Raw genomic sequence first — 24,020 nt, 5'->3', positions numbered from 1 at the left:
TTTACTTACTTAAGCAGTTTATTTTAATTACATGTAATTAATAGTAAAATCTTTAATATTTGTTCACCTTTATTAAAGTTACACCAGCGTTTATTTCAATACACAGCATGGTCTGGCCACCCAGATTTTGTTTTAATTATCTAGCAACCTGAAAGTTAATAGCACATAGATGGAAATAATTTTACATTTCTACATTCTTGGAAATGATCAAATGGTGTATATAATCATTTCAAGTTATTGTATTTTATTCAATCCAACAACCACAAGAGGACAAGTTTTAAAAAAAAATTCCAAATGGTCAATCAATTCCTACTTCTCAGATGTACTTATGTAGATCTCAGAATGCAGATACGTGCAGATTGGGAGGAGGGATGACAACAAAGCAGGAGCTGCAGAACTTCGAATAACTGTTTTACAAACTGCAGATAATAAAGTTATGAACTCATCTGCACAGACTCTACAATGCTTAGAAAGCAGCAGATTTTCATTGATACTCTGATTTCCAGTACTTTAAAGCCTGTTTATATGTTGCACTGTGAAGTAAATGCTGGTTTCAATTTTAGTTCTTAATTGAAAGTAGAATGAAAATTATGCCTTAAACCTTAAGATTTAAATGAATGTTTGTTTAAAGATATAACAATAGGCAATCGCTCAATATTGATTTCAATGTCAGGAAGATGATACAAGACACGGTCACTTTCTGATATTAGTGTAAAGTCAATGCCTGGAATTGCTGTTTGTAAAACCAGATCTATGCCCAAGGTGACAACATAATGACTGGTCCTTGCCAACGTGAACCCTGAACTATTCTGGCACCAAGCTTCACTTCAGCATAGATAGCAGTCAGTAGCCACACTGCAGGGTTGGGGAAGTGACAAAATAGCTTGGAGCCAGTTGATAGGTTGAGTCTGGGAGGGACAAGTTCAGGAATGAAACCTAGAGTATCAGATTTGAGCCAGAATTTTTCTCTCCTGCCTTTTAGTGGAAATACAAATATAAAATTTGAAGATGTCCCTGGCCATTATTTTATTAATTTATTTAATCAACATTGACCCTTTTTATACTGTATCTTAAGGACCTGACACATGCTTCAGGTGGCCAAGTTGCCATTTCTGAAGAGCCTATCAAAAAAACTTCTTTTGATGAAATCTGTCCTTTAATTGAAATGCAATCAAAATTAGAAAACCAGTTTATTGTCAGAAAATATACAAAATGATACTCATTACATTGGGACATACTGCAAACATTTTAGCAGAAATATATTTTCTCTTATTTAGACAAAGTAATTTTGCATTTTAGATGGAAATTCAGTTCCTTCACAATAAATGCTAGCCAATGATATTGTCATAATCGCCACTTCCAAATGCTGCAAAGAAATAAAGTGGTCTGATTTTCATGGTTGTGAACTTCAGAGAGTACCACCATCCTTTCCAGGTGCTCCAAAGAATGCCATTATCGTGCTTTGCCGTGTAGTTTCCATGGCGATAATACTTTCCATTAAGGTTGGCTGAATGGCATCTTCGTTTTGTTTAAAAATGAAGAGATTTTTAAGAAAAGATTGCTGTCATAAAAATCATTTTAATCACATTTAGATAAATCACCAATTCTTCACCTGGGATAAACTAAACTTTCACTCGCCTTTGAAAAGATTTCCTTAAAATCTATAAATTATTTCTGCTCATTCTCTGAAACAATCAAGACTAAAATGATTTATTCTTGCTGATTTATTTTACAGGGTTTTGCTTTACATGAATGTCTGTAGAAAGAAGTGAGTAACATCAGGAAACAGAAATCATGTGGATGATTTTTTTCACCATGAATTAAACAAATAGCAGGCACATCACTCTATTCTGCTCAAAAATGCACATTATAGATAACCAATTATCTTCTCTGCATATGTCAGTGTGACACTGGTGAAGATTTTTTCTTTACCACCCCCCCCCCCACCTTGCTCACAGTGAGAAGGAGCTTCCCCACTTTTGTTTTAGTTCAATGGAAATCTTTGTCCTAAAATTTAATTGTTAACTTACCACAGTGTAAAAAAAACTAAAAACAAGCAAATTTAAATGTCTATAAACCTGCTTTAACACATTTCCAAGTGGAATTTCCTAACTCTTTTCAAAAGAACTCTGCTGGAAATGAAATACAATAAATTTTCAATTAAACCGTACCCCTGGATCACTAATGCAGGGTAGTAATGGTTCACCATTTTTTAACCAACGCCAGTTCTTCATTAGGCAGGACCATATTCAAAACTAATCATAGCTGTACCTTTTTGCCAATAGATTCACTGGATACAAGTGATTCAGAAAAGATTTGGGAAGGGAAAATCAATGTTCTAATTAAGGACCATATTATAATGCTGGATAACAGATACCTTGAGAGATCAAATAATAAATCTGACTGGAAGTATGAGACAAAATTGTCAAATTAGAGGGGGTATTCCAAATTCCACTATAAAGTGAGAGGGACAGGGACAGGACATGCTATATGATGCGTTTTCAAATATCCTATTGCTTACTGGAATAACATTTGAAGAAAGAGTGGACATTTTCAGTTTCTTTTCCAGGGGGGACTTTCTTGATCAGTAAGTTCACAGCCTAAGAAGGAAGGAAATACTGCTGACCCTGCTTCTGGAAGAGCAGTTTGGTCAAATGCTAGCTGGGGAACTGAGAGAACATAATCACTGGACTATTGGTTTGGACCTGAAGTGCCAGAGGTGTTAGTACAGCAGATTCAATTGGATATGTGTTTGAAAGGAGTGGAATTTCAGCACTGGAGAGAAGGTTGGTGAGTGGATTTAGTTGAATTGTATCTTCAGAGAGCTTGTATGGCTGTGATGGGCCATGTGGCCATTTTCCATGCTTTAACAACCATTCTGTGTGTGTCATGGTCCGGTCCGTAAAGTCCGTGTTCCAGTTCATGGTCCGGTCCATGGACTCTGGACTCTGGGTCTTCTGGCTGTCCGTTGTTTCAGTTGGGCTTAATCACAGGCACCTGATTCTCATATTGGGGCTGGAATATAAGTGACCCTGGGTTTGAGTGTGGTTGCTGGTTTGTCTTGTTGGTATCTTGTCCTCATCTCTGTGAGGTAAGTCAGGCTGTTCTCGCCGTTACCCTATGGTGGGATCTGTCCCTTCCTGTCTTTGCCTCTGTTGGGTAAGTCAGGCTGTATTTGCTGTTTCCCTGAGGCTGGACTATTCCTTTCCTTCCCTCTGACGCCTGGCCTGTAGCCCTGCCTGCTACCCATGCCTGTAGCCTTGTCTGCATTGCTGTCAAGTTCAGCTGCAGGAGTGAGACTGGAGCCTTGCTATGCCAACAGAAGGAACTATCTATTGTTGAGCTTGGAACTATCTTTTTGTGTTCCTGTGTTTGGTGTCTGTGTATGAGTCTTGGCCTTGTGTCCTGTTCCCAAGGAGGGGTCCTGGCTCTGTTCTGTGTTCCTGTGCTCCAGTCCAAGGCTCTGAGGAGGTTCCCCTCTGTGTCCAAGTTATAGCCTTGGCCCTGAGTCCTGGTCTTGTCCAGGGCTAGTGTCTGTGACCAGCTATGCCTCTCCCTGTTTCTGCTTTGCTCTCCCTCAACCTAGGCTATGTGTTCCTGCTCTCCCTCGATCAAGAGCAAGTCTGAGTTTCATGTCCTTGTCCAGCCCTGGAGTCCCGTGTCCTGACCCCACGTCCAGTTCTGTTGCCTTGCCATGTCCAGTCCTCACCTGGATCCAGAGTCCGAGCCCAAGTCAAGACCCAGATTCCGGGTCCCTGTCCAGTCTCTGGTTTGGAGTCCTTGTCCAGGTCCCACTTTCCTACTCTAGTCCTAGCCCAGGCCCTGTCTCCTTGTCTTGTCCAGGGCCTGTGTCTTGTCTAGTGTCATTTATTCCCCACTTCCCTTGCTTTCTTGACACACCTAGTCCTCTCCCTAGTACTTCAGTGTCTGTGTCTTGCTTTTGGGTCTGTTTCCAATGCCCACCTTATGACAGTGTGGACTATGGACCAAAAAGTTTCATCTAATAATGGAGAGAGGCAAGATAAATCTAAAGAAGAACTTCTTGAATGGAAGAGGTTAACTAAAATGGGAGTTAGCATGAGCTTCATGGGCAGAATGGTCTTCTGTGCATGAGAAGAGATATAAGCCAGGATAAATTGGAAGCAAAGAACAACGGGCAAAAAATGAACAACAGGTGAACTTTAGGTAAGGGGCTAATATTCCCTTGTACTAGCTCAATGCAGTAATGTGAGGAATGGCATGCAGAACAATAATACTCACTTTACCTCAATACATGTGACAATAATAAACCCATTTACAGACTGAAGCATTGGCTAGATAGATTCCCAAAGGAGAACAATTAAATCAACTGCAACGTTCCCTGGATGTCAGAAGAGATGGAGAAGATGAAGGAAAGACTGATGGTGTGGGCTAAGTATAGTGAACTGAGATGGGAAATGAAGAGGAAATTGAAGAAAACGGGTAGGAATGGCAGCAAACACAAACCGGAATCCAAAAGTCTTGTACGACATGTAACTAGTAATAAGCGGTGGGTCAATTAGGAATAAACAGAGCTATGGGCAGAAAAGTGATAACTGACAATAGACTCGCCATTGTTTTAAGAGTAAAGTGTTGCTACCTCCAAGAGGACCACAACTTTGTCGTGGTGTGGAGGCCCGTGTGCCTGAATGACCCAGAGAACTTTGTTGGCTAGAGTCAGGACTTGATGCTTTGGCTCTTGGGAGGGTCACCCATGCCAAGAAGGTCAAAGGTTAGAGGCCAGACTAAGAGTGGTCCACCAGTCCTCCAGGTTTGGGGTTTCAGCTCAGGGCTAACAACCCTGACTGGTAAAATTGTTACGGAAACAGCAATGAAGAGTCTCCACCCGGAACTTGCATAACAGACGGTAGTGAGAACAGATACTGACATGATTAAGGAAGCCTTGAACACTACCAGAGATGGGGACTTGCAGTATTGCTCAAAACGCCAGTGGTGTAATAGACAGTAGAGAGAGAAACTGTGGCTAAATTCATAGCAGCTGCTTTTTCTGCATATGCACTACATTAACAAGAGTTAGAATAGCCTAGATATTTTCTTTACACTCCTTGCTCCCATTATAGATTTCAACCAGATTAATTCTTTCTCGGGAACAACAAGCATTGTAATAACTGATGCACTGTACCTGTTATACCACCAGCCACTTTTACCTTCTTGAGCACAATTCCCCTGCAGGTATCTGTCATTATCCTGGTCTAAAGTGGTGAATTGCATCCCGTAGTGAGAAGAGGACCATTGTTCCTCTGGAATCAAGCCACCAGACAATGCATCTCCTGCAGTCCCAGAATACCTTCCAAATGTTAGCCTGTATTTATCCTGGTTTAATGTAATAGAAGCATGTAAGAAGAACATTACTTAATGATAACTGGCAATACAATTGTAAATAAAGTAAAAGCCAACTTTCCTCACCTCTTCATCTGAAATGTTAAATTTTTCATATGTTGTATATCTTTTTTCTCCATTCCAATCAGTGAGGTCTATCTTAATTATATACCTCCCTGTATAGAAATTAACACATAACCAGATGCCTACTGCAATGACTTTTTAAACAACTTTAAAACACTTTTCATTTTGCATTATACATTTGACGTTGATTGTGACACAGTTAAAAGTAGCTCCAAACAATAAAGTTGAAGATAGACTTGCCTGCAGCCAAAATTTGGTGTATATTTTCGTTTCCAAGCCAATATTCATCATTCTTCCCTTGAAATAATCCAAAGCCTGATTTATAGTCTTCCCAGCCTCTGCGGTGAGTACAAGTTGCAAATTTAATATAATTAACTTCAATTCTGTTAAGCACAAAGCCTGCTGATAGTTCTACTCATTTTGCCCTTATTTCAGTTAATTTTTATTCAGTTTATAGTTTTGCTAATTTCCATTTTCCTTTGATTTCTTTATTAGCGATGCATTGATCATACAGTAATTTATTGCTGAATATTTGATTTATAATATTGGTGATATTAAGATGCCTTGTAAATTAATGTTATAATTATGATTTAGTAGTTCCATTGAAACTCTGTTTCTCTTTCCTTTAGATGTTGTCTGACCTGCTGGGATTTCTGTATTTTCTGTTTTTAATTCAGATTTCTAGCATCTGCAGTTCTTTTAATTTTCATGAATTCTGTACAGAAATTTCTCCACTGGTGCTGGCTCTAAGCATGCAGTATGAAGCAATATATACCCGTTGTTCTGAATGTGGCTCCGTTCACTTTTAGAAATTGATAGATGATGCAGCAAGTATTACGAATGCATAATTTGGTACGACCGTTGGAAAATCAATTTCTACCCTGAATGCCAGTCCTTTGGAAAAGGAGGAAGTCACGGAGGGATTGTCTACGGAGTCTCTGTAGGTGGAAGTTAGGAATAGGAAGGGGTCAATAACTCTACTGGGTGTTTTTTATAGACCACCCAATAGTAACAGGGAAATTGGGGAGCAGATGGGGAGACAGATTCTGGAAAGGAGTAATAACAACAGGGTTGTTGTGGTGGGAGATTTTAATTTCTCAAACATTAATTGGCATCTCCGTAGAGTGAGGGGTTTAGATGGGATGGAGTTTTAGGTGTGTTCAGGAAGGTTTCTTGACACAACATATAGATAAGCCTACAAGAGGAGAGGCTGTACTTGATCTGGTATTGGGAAATGAACTGTGGCAGGTCTCTCAGTGGGAGAGCATTTTGGAGACAGTGATCATGATTCTATCTCTTTTACCATAGTATTGGAGAGGGATAGGAACAGACAAGTTAGGGAAACGTTTAATTGGAGTAAGGGGAACTATGAGGCTATCAGGCAAGAACTTGGAAGCATAAATTGAAAACAGATGTTCTCAGGGAAACATACCAAATAAATGTGGCAAACATTCAGGGGATATTTGTGTGGGGTTCTGAGTGGGTACGTTCCAATGAGACATGGAAAAGATGGTACGGTACAAGATCTGTGGTGTAAATCTAGTCAAGAAGAAAAGAGCTTACAAAAGGTTTTATAAAAAAAAACTAGTTAATATGAATCTAGGAATCTAGGAATAAGAATAGGACCAATCAAGTGTGACAGGGGAAAAGTGTGTATGGAACCGGAGGTGATAGCGGAGGTACGTAATGAATACTTTGCTTCAGTTTTCACTATGGAAAAGGATCTTGGTGACTGTAGGGATGACTTGCAGCAGACTGAAAAGCTTGAGCATGTAGACATTAAGGAAGAGGATATGCTGGAGCTTTTGGAAAGCATCAAGTTGGATAAGTCACCAGGATCGGGTGGGATGTACCCCAGGCTACTGTGAGAAGCAAGGGAGGAGATTGCTGAGCCTCTGGCAATGATCTTTGCATCGTCAATGAGGATGGGAGAGGTTCTGGAGGATTGGAGGGTTGTGGGTGTTGTTCCCTTATTCAAGAAATGGAGCAGAGATATCCCAGGAAATCATAGGCTGGTGAGTCAGAGGTGGGTAAGTTGATGGAGAAGATCCTGAGAGGCAGGATTTATGAACATTTGGAGTGGTATAATATGATTAGGAATAGTCAGCATAGCTTTGTCAAAGGCAGGTCATGCCTTACGAGCCTGATTGAATTTTTTGAGGATATGACTAAGCACATTGATGAAGGTAGAGCCATAGATGTAGCGTATATGGATTTCAGCAAGGCATTTGATAAGGTACCCCATGCAGGGCTTATTGAGAAAGTAAGGAGGCATGGGATCCATGGGGACATTGCTTTGTGGATCCAGAACTGGCTTGCCCACAAAAGGCAGAGAGTGGTTGTAGGTGGGTCATTTTCTCCATGGAGGCTGGTGACCAGTGGTGTGCCTCAGGGATCTGTTCTGGGACCCCTACTCTTCATGAATTTTATAAATGACCTGGATGAGGAAGTGGAGGGTTAGGTTAGTAAATCTGCTGATGACACAAAGGTTGGGGGTGTTGTGGATAGTGTGGAAGGCTGTCAGAGGTTACAGCAGGACATTGATAGGATGCAAAACTGGGCTGAGAAGTGGCAGATGGAGTTCAACCCAGATAAGTGAAGTGGTTCATTTTGGTAGGCCAAATATGATGGCAGAATATAGTATTAATGGTAAGACTCCTGGCAGTGTGGAGGATCAGAGGGATCTTGGGGTCTGAGTCCATGGGAACTCAAAGCTGCTATGTAGGTTGATTCTGTGGTTAAGAAGGCATATGGTGCATTAGCCTTCATCAATTGTGGGATTGAGTTTTAGAACTGAGGTAATATTGCAGCTATATAGGACCCTGGTCAGACCCCACTTGGAATACTGTGCTCAATTCTGGTCACCTCACTACAGGAAGGACGTGGAAACCATTGAAAGGGTGCAGAGGAGATTTACAAGGATGTTGCTTGGATTGGGGAGCATGCCTTATGAGAATAGGTTGAGTGAACTTGGCCTTTTCTCCTTGGAGTGATGGCTGATGAGAGGTGATTTGATAGAGGTTTACAAGATAATGAGGCATTGATTGTGTGGATAGTCAGAGGCTATTCCCCAGGGCTGAATTGGCGAGCACGAGAGGGCATAGTTTTAATGTGCTGGGAAGCATGAACAGAGGAGATGTCAGGGATAAGTATTTTATGCAGAGAGTGGTGAAGGCATGGAATGGACTGCTGGTGGTGGAGGTGGAAATGATAGGGTCTTTTAAGAGACTCCTGGATGGGTACATGGAGCTTAGAAAAATAGAGGGCTATGGATAAAGCCTAGATAGTTCTAAGGTAGGGACATATTTGGCACAGCTTTGTGGGCCAAAGGGCCTGTATTGTGCTGTAGGTTTTCTATGTTTCTACGTTACTATTCAATGTATTGCGAATATCAGCTGACATTTGTACCCAACTTTGTACACAGCTATTCTTTTCTGGGAATAAATGTTGGGAGTGGGATACAATCAGCAGCTGATTATATCGTGGCACTTAGTACAGATAAATAATGATGAATTTCTCAGGTTTACTTAAGTTTACTTAAGCCTATTGCTCTCCATCAATCACTGAGGTCAGGGTGTGAGAACTAGTGGATTATTGGGTAACAAATGGAGCCAATTGTATTTAAGCATTTAAATGAGGCTAAGTTTGGGACTTCTATACAAGCACTGTGAAACTGGTTCGACTGGGAATGCCGAATCTGAAGAAGTGGAGAAATGTGGCCTTATTAAGAGTGGCCACCACCCTGTCCGGGTATTGGATCTAAGTCCACACTGATTTCTATGGGGATTAGGTCGGCAATTTATCTTTTATAAAAGGATTTACATTTTTATGCCTATAATCATTCATAAGCACTTTAACATGTTTTAGTTGAGCTTTTTAAAGTTATTTTCCCTCATCTTTAATAACCTGTTAGCTAGCAAAGTTGTCAAAGATTTTAGGACATTGAAGACGATGGTGGGGGCCCTGGGGTACTGATTGAATCAGGAAACCTTTGCACCAGCATGGTTGTCCCTTGACATCTGGATCTAGTAAGTGCAGGCATTGAATATGGGAAAGTAACCACACCAGCGAGATCACTTATAGTTAGCTAGCAAATCTGTATTAAGATAAATGACTGTTTAGTGTGTTGTCTTGTGACAACAGAACATAGAACAGTAGAAGGATGTCCTCTGGTGTGAGGCATAGCAGCCAAGAGAAAAAGGCACTGGCTGTCCACTCTATCTATGCCTCTTATCACCGTATACAGCTCTATCAAGTCACCTCTCATCCTCCTTCACTCCAAAGAGAAAAGCCCCAGCTTGCTCACACTGCAGCTGACATAAACACTTGTGGGTAAAATGGCAGAGTTTATTTTGAAAGTCTTTGTAAACGGAACTTTCTCATTCTACCAGGCAATTCCAAAGTTAGGGAGGACAGCACATAAAATAAGACGTTTCCGTGTATTGGATGAGTAGCACTGATGATTATGTCCCAGACAACATTCAAAATAAATATAGAAACACTTTAAAATTGCAGACATGTGAGGCAGGACCATCTTTTAAAAGATGTATCTTACAACAAAAACACAGCTCTTCTGGAAAAATAGGCGAGTTCTTAACAAAACTGGAGAGGAAAAAGGAAAAATGAGAGTAGCAGGGGTGTCAAACTCATTTTAGGTCACGGGCCGGATTGAGCAAAATGCAGCTTCATGCGGGCCGGATCAGTCGGACGCGTGCGAACGCAGCTTTCGTTGCCTCCGTTTTTTCAGCCTGCTCTCATGTGTCTCAGTCTCTGCTAAAACTACAAAGTGTTTCACTTTACAAATTCCGTTTCTTATGAAGAAGACTGCCGAATAAACACTAAAAACCCTGAAAACCTGGTACCTGAATAAACTCAGCATTAGCCATATCATACGCCATAGGCGCTTCGATTACTGGGGCCAGCTTTAATAGTAATTAGATATTATCTCGCGGGCCAAAGATAATTCCACTGCGGGCCGGATTTGGCCCGCGGGCCTTGAGTTTGACATATATGGCTTATAGGATCACTATGGTTAAGCCAGTTGAATTACCTATTAAAATTTACTTTGCCGTTGCTGCGACGTTGAATGACGGTCCATCCACCCCCTTCCGACATATCACAATATGCAAGAATTGGTTCAGCATCAGACTTCGGCTTAATTTTGTAATATCCGCTTATGATATTGCCACTGTTGTATACCTCAGAGCAATCTGCTCAAAGTAGAACTTGCAGTTAGTATAATTAACTCACAATGAAGCAGGAATCACTTATTTCAAGACATCTTTCAAAGTAAGATTTTCTGAAGAACGTGTGTTGGCTGCAGCAATATCAACCCAAAGAAGCAACTGGATTCCATAGCACTTCCCTTGAACTAGTGTTGCTGCTGTCAGAAATAAACCCAGGAAGAAGTTTAAGGTTGCACACTGTTTCTATTCCATTGTGAATCTCAATAGTTCAATTTAATGAAGACCATGTTAAGGTGGACGTTTGAAAATTAGGAAATATTTGCAGATGATTGAGGCATATTGGCTGGGTCTGGAACTGCACCCAATGTATTGGCAATGTCCATATTTTACTTTCACTCCTGACACAAAACTGGCAGTTTCTATTTTTGCTCAGCCAGTCATCATGTTAACTTGGAAATACCATGTTGCCCTTTCTTCAAGCGCTGTGGGGTCAAGCTCCTGGAACTGTGAATCTAAATGATTCTTCAGCACCCTAAATATCAGCGTTAAAAGAAGCCACAGAGAAATCTGCAAGGAATTTTAATTTTTTTCCAATGTTTTTTGAGAGGGAGGGACTGGGTTGGGTGAGGACCTGAGTAATAGGGAAAGGAATTTATCTCCTGGAGCTTAGGAGAATTGGGAAGGGGGGAAGATTTCATAGAGGTATACAAAATTATGATGGATATAGAAAGAGTTAATTGTTGTAGTTGTGTAGTTTTAGAGGGGGTTGAGTTGCAGCTGTTTTAACACCTTTGTTACACTGCAGGCTGCTGGTGGGACATGTGTGCTAACTCTTTGTACACCTCCCTTTCCAGCCCTAACTGAGTTGTGAATGGGCTCAGCAACTCAACCTGCCTGAATTCAAAGATTGAACCAGGTTGCAATGTGGTGTCCTATTGGCCCTGCAGGCACTGGGTTTATTCCAGAACTCAAGCACCAAGGCAGAGGGCCTTTCTCATTGGCTGTGAGTTCATCATGCCAATTATTTAGTGCCAGTGATTGGCTGCCATTCACCATTCCTCTTTCAATGATTCTACTATTTAAATAAAGAACTGACAAGAGAATTGTAAATAGTCTTGTGACATCCATAGAGGGGGGAAAAGTTACCCTTCATCATGTTAATTCTGTTTGTCTCTTCACAGATGCTGCCTAACCTGCTGAGTAACCTTGCCATTTTCTGCTTTTATTTCATCTTTCCCACATCTGCAGTTTTTTTTTTGCTTTTCAATTGCAAATAGTTTTGTTGAACAAGAAGCTGCAAAGCTTGGTCACTGGTTTGAGAGAATCTTTCAGATCCATTTAGGTCGTGGAGCACCACAGCACAGAAACTGCCTCTTCAGACATCTAGCAATGTGAGTGCCAAGCTGTTATTCTGCCCAGTCTCATCAGCCACTCCCAGACCACAACTCTCCATACCCCTCCCATCCAAACTTCTCTCAGATGTTGAAATTGAACCCACATCCACCACTTCCACTGTTTCCTCATTCCACCCTCTGACTGATGCTCCTCGTCAGGTCTCTCTTAAATGTTTCACCTTTCACCCTTAGCCCCTGGCCTCTAGTTCTATCTCACCAAAACTCAGTGGAAAAGTCTGCTTTCATTAACTATATTCCTCATAATTTAGTATACCTCCATCAAATCTCCCCCCATGCTCCAAGCTCCAGGAAATAAATTCCTAACCTATTCAGCCTGTCGCTATTACTCAGGTCCTCAACTCTCAGCAACATCCTTGTAAGCTTGCTCTGTACTTTTTCAAATTATGAAGGTGCTTACTAATCATTTCCACATTTCCCCTCATAGCCTGGAAAAGATTTACTTTTTTAAAAAATGCAGCTTCCCTTCAAAGTCCATCTGAAATTTACCACCTCATCTGCTCTCACCATTTTTCATCCAATAGACAACCAAAGTTTTGTCACTGATTGTTACAATCAAAAGACTTAAAAGCACACATCCAGCAGACTAGTCATCACTGGTGGAACTCCAAAAATGTTCTGTTTCTATCAAGGAATACCAGAAAAATCTGGAAGTAGCTGAACTTACTGAACATTTCTTTTCCAACCTCTGCCCTGACTCTGGTTCCAGTTGCCAATGTGAGAGATTCATAACAAAGGACAGATATTTAAATTTAAAAGGAAAAGAGGCAGGATACTTTCATTATTAAGCACCAATTTTATTAATTGGGCAGGTAGCTGAAAGAAAATCGAACAAAAGTAAATGAAAATAGAGTGGGAATATGTATTGGACTACTGCTAACAAATGGATAGACCCCATTGTTAACTGGTTTGATACCTGTTACATATTGACAAATTGTGCATATAAATACACAGACCCTTGGATTACTACACTGAGTTCTCTTTGCTAGTGGACTTTCAATGCCACCAAAAGGCTGATGGTTAGCCATCGATGTCAATGACAATATCAAACCTGCCTCTACCACTTCTACTGGAAGCTCATTCCACACAGCTAACACTCTCTGAGTAAAGAAGTTCCCCCTCATGTTACCCCTAAACTTCTGCCCCCAACTCTCAACTCATGTCCTCTTGTTTGAATCTCCCCTACTCTCAATGGAAAAAGCCTATCCACGTCCACTCTATCTATCCCCCTCATAATTTTAAATACCTCTATCAAGTCCCCCCCCTCAACCTTCTACCCTCCGAAGAATAAATACCTAACTTGTTCCACCTTTCTCTTTAGCTTAGGTGCTGAAACCCAGGTAATATTCTAGTAAATCTCCTCTGTACTCTTTCTATTTTGTTGACATCTTTCCTATAATTCGGTGACCAGAACTGTACACAATACTCCAAATGTGGCCTCACCAATACCTTGTACAATTTTAACATTACATCTCAACTCCTATACTCAATGCTCTGATTTAAAGGCCAGCATACCAAAAGCTTTCTTCACCACCCTATTTGGTTTTTAATGATTCTGTAAATGTTTGAAGGTTTGCAAATTCTTTGGGAAATGGTGTGACAATGAAAGAGCTTGTCCTGACTTTGTGATCTTTGCATGAATTCTTACAAGTTTGCCCTGGGAATACAGCACAAATGGAAGAGCTAGGCCGAGCAGAAGAGAGAAGCAAGAGTACTCCTGCCGATAATACTTAGTGAAGAATCCAGTTTACCTAATATCCTTAACCATTAACCTTAAATGGAAAAATCATAGTCATAGAGAGGTACAGCACAGAAACAGGCCCTTTGGCCCATCTAGTCTTGCCAAAACCATTTAAACTGCCTACTCCCATCAACCTATGCCTGGACCATAGCCCTTTATACCTCTACTATCCATGCACCTGTCCAAACTTTTCTTAAACATTGAAATCAAGCTTGCATGCTCATTCCACACTCTCATGACCCTCTGAGTGAAGAAGTTTCCCCTCAAGTTCCCCTTGAACTTCTCACCTTTCACCCTTAACCCATAAGCCCCGGTCATGGTCCTGCCCAACCTCGATGGAAAAAGCTTGCTTGCATTTATCCTATCCATACCCTCATCATTTGGTATACCTCTATCAAATCTCCTCTCAGTCTTCCACATTCTAAAGATACAGTTCTAACCTATTTAATTTTTCCTTATAACTCTGTTATAGGGATGTTAAGGTGCCCTGCTAATGGCTAGCACTCAGGAAAAACAAAGCCCTTTCATCTGTCATAGTAAGCATATATTTTTTGAAATGTATACATTTACCATGGTGATATATAGTTTGATTAGGTGTAGTGGAGTGTGATGTGTTTGCTTGTTCCTCCTTTCTTGTTTTAGTGCTTTCCTTTATCCTGTAGCTATTATGTTCCTTTATATATTTCAGCCGCCAACTTCCAAGCAGGAACTGATTCTGCAAACGTTGTAACTGATGGCGGAGTTTGGAGATATCGACCTTGCACATTTCATTTTCCTGTTAAAAAGAGCAGTATAATCTTGGAATAGAGTTTGGTAATAAGCTGATAGAACTTATCATGCACCCAAGGAGCAATATTGCCAGCTGTTACTTTGTGACATAATCAAAATTAAAGTCAGAGGAAAGAGTGAAATCTGCTTGGGTAAAGAGAAATGCAGGAATGCACTGAGCTTGTGTAGGTCATTATAACAGTACGCTATCCACTTCTGTTAAATAATCTCTTACCATTCCTCAAATTCATCATCTATTGAACCATTTAGTAGATCTTTTTTCACCATCATTAGAATGTTTTCATCTTTTTTGGGATGTAATCATCAGAATTGGACACAATGCATTGTCACTTAACTAGTGGTTTGTGTTTTAAATACTATGATTTATCTCATGAATGCTGCTCATATGGAGCCAGTGATAATTAATGGAGAATGTGTGGAGCAGGTTAAGACCTACAAGTATCTGGGAGTGCAGTTAGATGAGAAGCTAGACTGGACTGCCAACACAGATGCCTTGTGCAGGAAGGCACAGAGTCGACTGTACTTCCTTAGAAGGTTGGCATCATTCAATGTTTGTAGTGAGATGCTGAAGATGTTCTATAGGTCAGTTGTGGAGAGCGCCCTCTTCTTTGTGGTGGCGTGTTGGGGAGGCAGCATTAAGAAGAGGGACGCCTCACGTCTTAATAAGCTGGTAAGGAAGGCGGGCTCTGTCGTGGGCAAAGTACTGGAGAGTATAACATTGGTAGCAGAGCGAAGGGCGCTGAGTAGGCTACGGTCAATTATGGAAAACCCTGAACATCCTCTACATAGCACCATCCAGAGACAGAGAAGCAGTTTCAGCGACAGGTTGCTATCGATGCAATGCTCCTCAGACAGGATGAAGAGATCAATACTCCCCAATGCCATTCGGCTTTACAATTCAACCGCCAGGAGTAAGATATGTTAAAGTGCCGGGGTTAGGACTCAATGTATTTAAGTAAACTACTTAAGAACTTTTTAAAAGCTATTATTAATGCTTTTTGAGAGGGTGATTTTAGATGCATATCATATTTTTACTGAGTTAAGTATTGTATGTAATTAGTTTTGCTACAATAAGTGTATGGGACATTGGAAAAAATGTTGAATTTCCCCATGGGGATGAATAAAGTATCTATCAATCTATCTATCTATCTATCTAGATGTTGCAAAAACAACCCCCTCCCCCTCCCACCTCCCCCCCCCCCCCCCACTCTCTCATACAGATAACCTCTAACCCCAGAACAGGTTGCCTCCAGTCCTTGGCCTCGGTCTCTGAGACTTGCAGATATCGGATCTCCAACCTCCAGTCTTTGGCCTAGACTCACAGACTCAACCTTTGGGCCTCTACCTCTGGACTCAGTGTCTTCAAGCTTCAACCTTTTGGGCTTTCTACCTCTGGGCTCACCAAGGACATTTGGTTTTGTCCTCTGGACTTGGCTGACCTCTGAGTATCGATCCCAGGACTTGGCAGGCATGGGTTTGACCTTTGGGTCTGTAATGTTGCATCAGGTTCGCGGATCCAACAAATGAGACAGCAAATGCACTGACTTTGAATTGGTAAATTAATAATTTATTTACAAACAGTAAAAATTCAACCATTCATATTTCCTAAGCTACAGACACTACAAAGCTGAATATTCAACAAACATACTTCGTTAAAAGTGTGCGCAGAGCATACCTTCCCAATGGTCTTGCCTTAAGCAAAGGAAGAGAAATGCAAGCTCCTCCCACGTGCTATTTTATATACCCAGGATATTTGAAACTGGACGCCAGGCATCTATCCAATGGGAAAAGCAGCTGCAGTTTCTAAACTAACCAGTCATGATGGAAGTGACTTTCAACAATCAGAATAAGGCACGCCCCCACAGGACGGGGTCTCAACTGACCCGAATACTGGGATTGCTGACCTTTGACCACGGGGCAATTCAAGCCTCGACTCCTGGAGTTGCGTAGACCTCCGATCTGGTCGGGGGTGTTGGGGGGCGGGGGGAATCACGGGCCTTCATCACTCCCACCTGCACAGGCATCCTACTTGGAACTTGCTGACATCTGGGATTGCTGATCTTCGACCACGATGAATCTAATGATGCTTGCTGGAGAAGTAACTTCCCGGTGAACCCACAACACCCATCCTGCCATCGTCCCCCTCTGCTGCTGCAGTGACTTAACTTCAACACCACTGTAATCTTGCTGTCAACTTCTATCTAGTTTCATACAATTTTGTCCAGTTGTCAATAAAATAAACTTTACACAAAGAAAATAAAACAGCAGGGCTCTGAAACAGGGTTACTAGCCTCTAAACCTGGAGGAAATAGAGTTCAGTAAGGCGATTACATCCTTGACATAATATCTACAATTTTCCTTCCGTCCACTCTTCAATCCAGGATAGAAACCTGGTCCAAGTCTTGAACCAACAAACTATGGCCAAGTAATATAGTTGAAGGTGAAGCCTCAGAACAGACAAATATTCCTCAAAGGGAGGAAGCTTACAAAACTGCTAAATATTGATTTCTCCCTCCGGTTTAAAAAAAAAAACCCTCCCTGTTCTTCCATTCCCCACTCTGGCCTTTTGCCTCTTATTACTTCCCCCTGGATCCCATCCTCTTTCTCCTATGGTCCACACTTCTCTCCTATCAGATTCCTTCCTCTCCTGGTGTCTTCCCCTTCCTTTCCAGTCCTGAGGAAGGGTCACAGTCTGATACGTCGACTGTTCACTGGCCCTGTAAAAGTGGACTCATTTTCAGGGGTTCTGGGGTTAATGTTCTGTGTTATTTGTTGACTTTTACTGTTTGTACAATTTGGGTTTTTTTTTGCACATTGGATGTTTGATGGTCTTTATTGTGTGGGGCTCTCAATGGGCTGTATTGTGTTTCTTTGTTTTGTGGCTGCCTACAAGATGACTCTCAAGATTGCATACTGTATACATACTTTTATAATAAATGCACTTTTAACTTCAAAATTGAACCTAATGTTGCATGCAGGGGGAAACAATTCCCAATGAACCCAGAGCAAACACCCCTCTGCCATCATCCACCCTCCGCACAGCCATCCATGTCCGAGTTGTTCACTAACCTTTGAGCAAACGCATGAAGGGGACTCATCCCTCTCTTCACAGTTGTCATCACTCACTGAAACTGGTGCAGGTTCAGCCTTTTCTTTTCAACTTCCATCTGCAGCAATCATTACATGTGCTACCCCTTCTACTCAAAATCACTACCTAACATCTGCAACTCAACGTGGTTATTGCACTTCCCACCCAGCCAACTTCTTAATGGAATTCTAGGGAATGCAACTGCAACTTGTAATAATCCTTTGTCACAAGACGTTTACACTATCATCCTCAAAGACCCAAACCTTTCCAAAATACCAAAAGGCAGACTATTCAAAGGTTCCAAAGTTCATTTATTATCAAAGTGTACAACTCTGAAATTCCTCTTCTCCAGGTAGCCATGAAAGAAAAGAATGGCAGCATGGTCATCAACCCCCAAATCCACCCCCACACACACAAAAAAATGAACTAAAATGGATCAGGCACATTGATCCCCAAATCCCCCCTCCCCCCACACAAAAAATGAGAAAGACTGGTTGAAAAGAAGTTTAAAGTCTAAGTCCACCCCCAAAATGCAGAAAACCTGCGAAACATTCTCCCTCTCCGTAGCAGAACCATCTCATCAGTGATTTTTAAAAAACATGCAGTCTCCCCTCTCCTTAGCAGAGTGATCTCACCAGTGCTAAAAAGGTAGTTCCCCATCTCTGATAGCAGAGCGGTCTCACCACTGATAAAAAAGACAGTCTCCCCTTTCCGATCTCATGACCGTTAAAAAGGAAATCTCCCCTCTCTGACAGCAGAGCAATCCCCCAGCAAAAAAAAACGGCAGTCTCTCGTCTCCGGCAGCGGAGCGATCCCTCAGAGATAAAAAGGCAGGCGGCTAGCGTTTCAAACTCCCTCGTCCCTTTAATCGGTGAAATGGAGTCGAACATCGGCTTGCTGTCTTCTTGTCATGATAGATAGATAGATAGATAGATACTTTATTCATCCCCATGGGGAAATTCAACTTTTTTTCCAATGTCCCATACACTTGTTGTAGCAAAACTAATAACATACAATACTTAACTCAGTAAAAAATATGATATGCATCTAAATCACTATCTCAAAAAGCATTAATAACAGCTTTTAAAAAGTTCTTAAGTCCTGGCGGTTGAATTGTAAAGCCTAATGGCATTGGGGAGTATTGACCTCTTCATCCTGTCTGAGGAGCATTGCATCGATAGTAACCTGTCGCTGAAATTGCTTTTCTGTCTCTGGATGGTGCTATGTAGAGGATGTTCAGAGTTTTCCATAATTGACCGTAGCCTACTCAGCGCCCTTCGCTCAGCTACCGATGTTAAACTCTCCAGTACTTTGCCCACGACAGAGCCCGCCTTCCTTACCAGCTTATTAAGACGTGAGGCGTCCCTCTTCTTAATGCTTCCTCCCCAACACGCCACCACAAAGAAGAGGGCGCTCTCCACAACTGACCTATAGAACATCTTCAGCATCTCACTACAGACATTGAATGACGCCAACCTTCTAAGGAAGTACAGTCGACTCTGTGCCTTCCTGCACAAGGCATCTGTGTTGGCAGTCCAGTCTAGCTTCTCGTCTAACTGTACTCCCAGATACTTGTAGGTCTTAACCTGCTCCACACATTCTCCATTAATGATCACTGGCTCCATATGAGGCCTAGATCTCCTAAAGTCCACCACCATCTCCTTGGTCTTGGTGATATTGAGACGCAGGTAGTTTGAGTCGCACCATATCACAAAGTCCTGTATCAGTTTCCTATACTCCTCCTCCTGTCCATTCCTGACACACCCCACTATGGCCGTGTCATCAGCGAACTTCTGCACATGGCAGGACTCCGAGTTATATTGGAAGTCTGATGTGTACAGGGTGAACAGGACCGGAGAGAGTACGGTTCCCTGCGGCGCTCCTGTGCTGCTGACCACCGTGTCAGACCTACAGTCTCCCAACCGCACATACTGAGGTCTATCTGTCAAGTAGTCCACTATCCAATCCACCATGTGAGAGTCTACTCCCATCTCCGTTAGTTTGTGCCTTAAGATCTTGGTTCCTGCATGTTACCTCTGCCTCCCTGAATCTCATTAGAGACTGCAGAGTGCTGAAATACCCAAACAGTTTCCAAACTGCAATTCACAGGCTCCAACAGCCCCAGAATCTCATCAAGATGAAAAACAAATGTAAAAGACATAAAAAGAAGTGAAATATATGCTTTCATGATCTGTCCAGAAGATGTCAACCAAAAGAGTGTTGGCTCAGGTGCCATCTTATTCACCACCTAAGGCATAAGTGTGGCGTAGGAAGGGTCTATCCATATCTGGATGAGTGTGTAACAACACGCAAGAATGTTAATAGCATACAGGACAAAGCGTTCTTGGCCTTGCCACCACAACTGTACACTGCTGCTCTTCACACCATCGAGGCAAGGTGGCTGCAATTTGTATCATCTATAGGATGAAGCAACTTGCCAAGGTTTCTTCATCCAAATCTTTCAACCCTGAACCTCCATCGCTAAAGAGGAAAAGTTTGCGAGCGCATGAAGAAAACCATCACTTCCCCTCAGTGTTACCTTCTGGATGAAATACCATTTAGATTTGGAAATATATCCTATCATGCTTATTTCTCTGTCTGCTGTGAATGCCTGCAAGAAAATGAATCTCAAGGTAGTGTATGGTGTTTTATATATATATATATATATATACATACATACACACTTTATTAATAAGTTTACTTTGAACTTTAAATGTTATGATTGTAGATACACCTGTGGGTCTAATGCTACTGAAACTCCCCGATTTCCTTGGCTTCGTCAAATCACAGTCCCACTCCGGGTTGAATCCTACGATCTCTTCTGTGTCTTCCCTCTTCATCTCCTCTCCTTAACAAAAGCCCCAAGCCCAACCTTAGTGTCCCTCACCAGAGAAACCTCCCCTTAATTCGACCATCCTAATTGGATGGCACACATTCCTCATCATCCCTTATCTTCAACAATAACCCAAACAGGTTGAAAACAGAACAGACGGCTCTTACAGAACTGCTAAATGAAATACAGAAAACATAACAGTAAAAATACGAACCAGGGCATTACACTATCAATACTACTCTTTTAAAAAAAACTTGCCATTTCAAGGGCAGCCAAAGATTGGCAATAAACCTTAGCCTTACCTGCAATGCTGACATCCTGAGAACGGTTGTTTTAAAATCAAAAGTGGCATAATGCAAATTAATTTACAACTTAAAATCCCATTCATGTGGAAGCAGAGAAGGCATTTTTTAATGAAACATTGTGCTGTAGCTGGACACACTTACCAGGCTTCGGTGACTTGCTAAAATTTGATCCAACAGAAGTAGAAAAGCCAGCAGCATCATGACACCTGGTGCCAAAGTCCAAAAAGAAATACACTTTAATCTTAAAAATACACTTGTGTCACTGAAGGATCATGGGTAACCATGCCCTCCAGACCATGCGTAGATTGTCAACTTGCTGACTGAGCATGTCAGCCCTGTCCCACGGGAGCTACCAAACCCCTCTGTACATTCAGTGGAAGGATAACCTACAATGGCACTGCTTGATTTACACCTCGGTATCAGGGTGAAGGTTTACACTGCTGACTAGCAGGGAGAGAACTTAAATGTGTTTGAGGATGAGAGACATTGTTCAAACGCATATCCTGCCTCTGGACCTGTGCAATACTGTACCTAATCTGAACATCATGTAAAACATGTCGCTCTCTGTAAGGAGTTTGTATGTTCTCCCTGTGACCATGTGGGTTTCCTCTAGGCGCTCCGGTTTCCAAAGACATACTGGTTGGTAGGTTAATTGGTCATTGTAAATTGTCGCATAATTAGACTAGGGTTAAATCAGGGGTTGCTGGGTGGCATGCCTCGAAGGGCCGGAATATCTCAAGGATATATCTCAAAAAATAAATAAATATGTACAATAGATTGAGCTGGACAGGCAATATAGAGGCTGGCAGTTCAAGATCCTTCATAACATAGATTGGAACTGAAACCAACTCATTTAGATGCTAACAGTATAAAATTATCATGAAATTCATTGTAAAATCCACTGTAAGCTGTTGTATTTTTCAACTCCCATGATATTTTGAAAGGAGTTTAATTAGTGTTTATTTGGAGAACAGTATATGCCGATGCAAATATTTTCATGTTCATTTTACTAAAAACTTTACTTGAAGCAATAAAATTTTTAAAATTAGCAAATTATTAATGGGTTTACTTTGTTGTTTTCATTGCTGACCTAAAGCTTGTAGGAGGATGTTAAACACACAAAATTTGCTTTCCAAACATTCAGATCTACAAAAGGAGGGAGCAGCTGATATAGTGGTCCAAGCTGCACACCAATGTTTGGAGTGGCTGGTTCAACTTATTTCATAACTGTCACCAATTTGCCAACAGGTGTACCGAAGCATAAATCCAACACTGAGCTCAGTTAAATGTAAAAATAATGATACCATAATGTAAGTAATAACCGGGTCCTTCCATTTTACAAGTCCTGAACAGTGAATGAACAACAACTTGTAAGAGCAGTAGAGTACAGGGTGCCTTTTGTCACTCTTGCACTTAAAAAGAACGTGGTTTCAGAACAATGCAGGAAATTCATTCTGGTTTTTCAAAATTTAGTATGAAGTGTGAACTTCACATTTTGCTACAGTTGTGTACCAGAGAACTGAAATTTACAAGCAGTTAAAATATATTCTGTTTGCTATGAGTAATATAATGAGAGAAATGTTGTCCATCGTTTAGATCAGTTTTTATCTGGGGAGGGAGAAGGGGAGAGGAGGAGAATTTTTAAATTGCAATTAACATCAACAATTTTATCCAGAAATTATCTTCTGGCATTGACAGAAAGAAAACAATCTTAGTTGTATTTATTGTATCATGTAACAAAGGCAAAGTGGATGTTTGCTCATGCTGACTTTCTGATCAAATGGCTGGCAAACCAACCAAAATTTCTTCCCTACCCTTTTCTCACCTCTTCAATGGAAATCTGAACTTAATTGTTTTTGCAGAACTTTAGCAGCAAGTGTTTGTTTTTCCTTAGACACCATTTAGATAAGATACAAGGTCCTTTTATCTTTTAAGTTTTAGTGTGAAACTCCTTTCTTAGGTCAATCTTATTTTTAAAAGTATTTAGTTATGGAGCACACTAGCAGAACAGAAGACTTCTTCAGAAATTTCCTGAAGCTACTTTGTGTAAACATCTATTGGCATCTACAAAAGAATGTTTTTAATTCCTCTCTATCTAGCACAATCTATAGAGGCAGAAAGCCATCACAGCTGTTCAAATAATTAATGTTTCTTGCAGTTAGGCAATTTATGTTATCGAATATTTTCTACTTATCACTACATTTGCACTTCAGAAATGCAAAACAGTATTTAAATATATTAGAATTAAGTGAGTCACTTGAAGAAACTAGAAAACCAGGGTGTGGGAGGCTTGGAAAGCAAAATGATTTGGCTGTTAAACTGATTTCAAATACTTGTTACTTTTGACAAAGTCCATAGAACTATTTCACAAGCTGTTTTGCAATTCACTGCCTAACTTTTCAAGAGCTAACAAGTCTTAACATGAGATTTAATTGTGCTTTGGCAAAAAGGAAATTATAATTCTACAGTAATGTTATGTAGGTTCACTAATTATGAAAGCTGACCGATGAGGAACCTAACAGATCTAGTAATATCCTTCAGGAAAGGAAAGCTGTGATCACAACCAGGGCTGTCTTACATACTAATCCTGTTTGAACTTAGACAGAACTAGAATTGCTTCTAAAACAAAACTGGTAAAGGTAAGAAGTGTGCTGTCTTACTCTTGATATTAATAAACTGTTTTGAGTATTTGAACTAGCATCATCTAAAACACTGATTTATATATTATTTGAGAAGCATTTAACGAATACAAAAGCAAATCTTTCAATTAGTTTTCATAAGCACGCTGAAATGCCACTTTATAAGCAATCAATTAAAAACGTGAGAGTGCCAGTTAAACAGAAACTTGTCTAGTACTTAACTCATAAATGTATTGAATTCAGCAGTTTAACACAAAGAACAATGTTTTTATTGAGCAGATTATTTCTTATTTGACTGAAAATCATTCCTAATATGCTGAAATTTCTTTCAAAATGTGTTGCAAAACTGTGAAAAAACATTGGTAAAGCACATTTTAAGATATTAGAAAAAAATCAGTGTGCATTTCAATTACCTAGCACCACTTAACACTAGGATTGAATCACAACAATTTGCGCAGCACTAAGAAAAACAAAACTCACCTAAATCTTGTTAGATATGCTTGTGGTTTAGTCTGTACTTAAAGAGTTGAGCGATTAAGAATGGAGTAAAGTTGTTGTTGAGTGCCCAGATGGTTTAAATTAAAG

At 40.8% G+C, this 24,020-nt stretch overlaps 2 protein-coding genes across 2 annotated transcripts in view; one reads left to right on the top strand and one right to left on the bottom strand.

The window, feature by feature from the left end:
- fgl1b (fibrinogen like 1B) lies at positions 1–24,020 on the bottom strand. The gene is made up of 8 exons (XM_073043966.1): positions 23,916–24,020; positions 20,938–21,002; positions 14,352–14,556; positions 10,493–10,652; positions 5,679–5,780; positions 5,446–5,530; positions 5,162–5,352; positions 1–1,518 (listed from the first exon to the last, which is right to left on the bottom strand). Exons 2-8 carry the CDS (start codon positions 20,995–20,997, stop codon positions 1,329–1,331), a joined length of 993 nt encoding a protein of 330 aa, XP_072900067.1. The 5' UTR covers positions 20,998–21,002; positions 23,916–24,020; the 3' UTR covers positions 1–1,328.
- The window catches only part of tpte (transmembrane phosphatase with tensin homology), an 89,032-nt gene continuing 88,350 nt past the window's right edge, over positions 23,339–24,020 (top strand). The window contains exon 1 of the mRNA XM_073043963.1: positions 23,339–23,435. The gene's annotated coding sequence lies outside the window, so the exon portion shown is untranslated. The remainder of the gene's footprint in view (positions 23,436–24,020) is intronic.

The sequence above is a fragment of the Hemitrygon akajei genome, chromosome 4, assembly GCF_048418815.1.
Source record: "Hemitrygon akajei chromosome 4, sHemAka1.3, whole genome shotgun sequence".
NCBI lineage: Eukaryota > Metazoa > Chordata > Chondrichthyes > Myliobatiformes > Dasyatidae > Hemitrygon > Hemitrygon akajei.
Note: the sequence above shows the minus strand (reverse complement) of the source record. Positions and strands in the feature narration are given on the sequence as shown.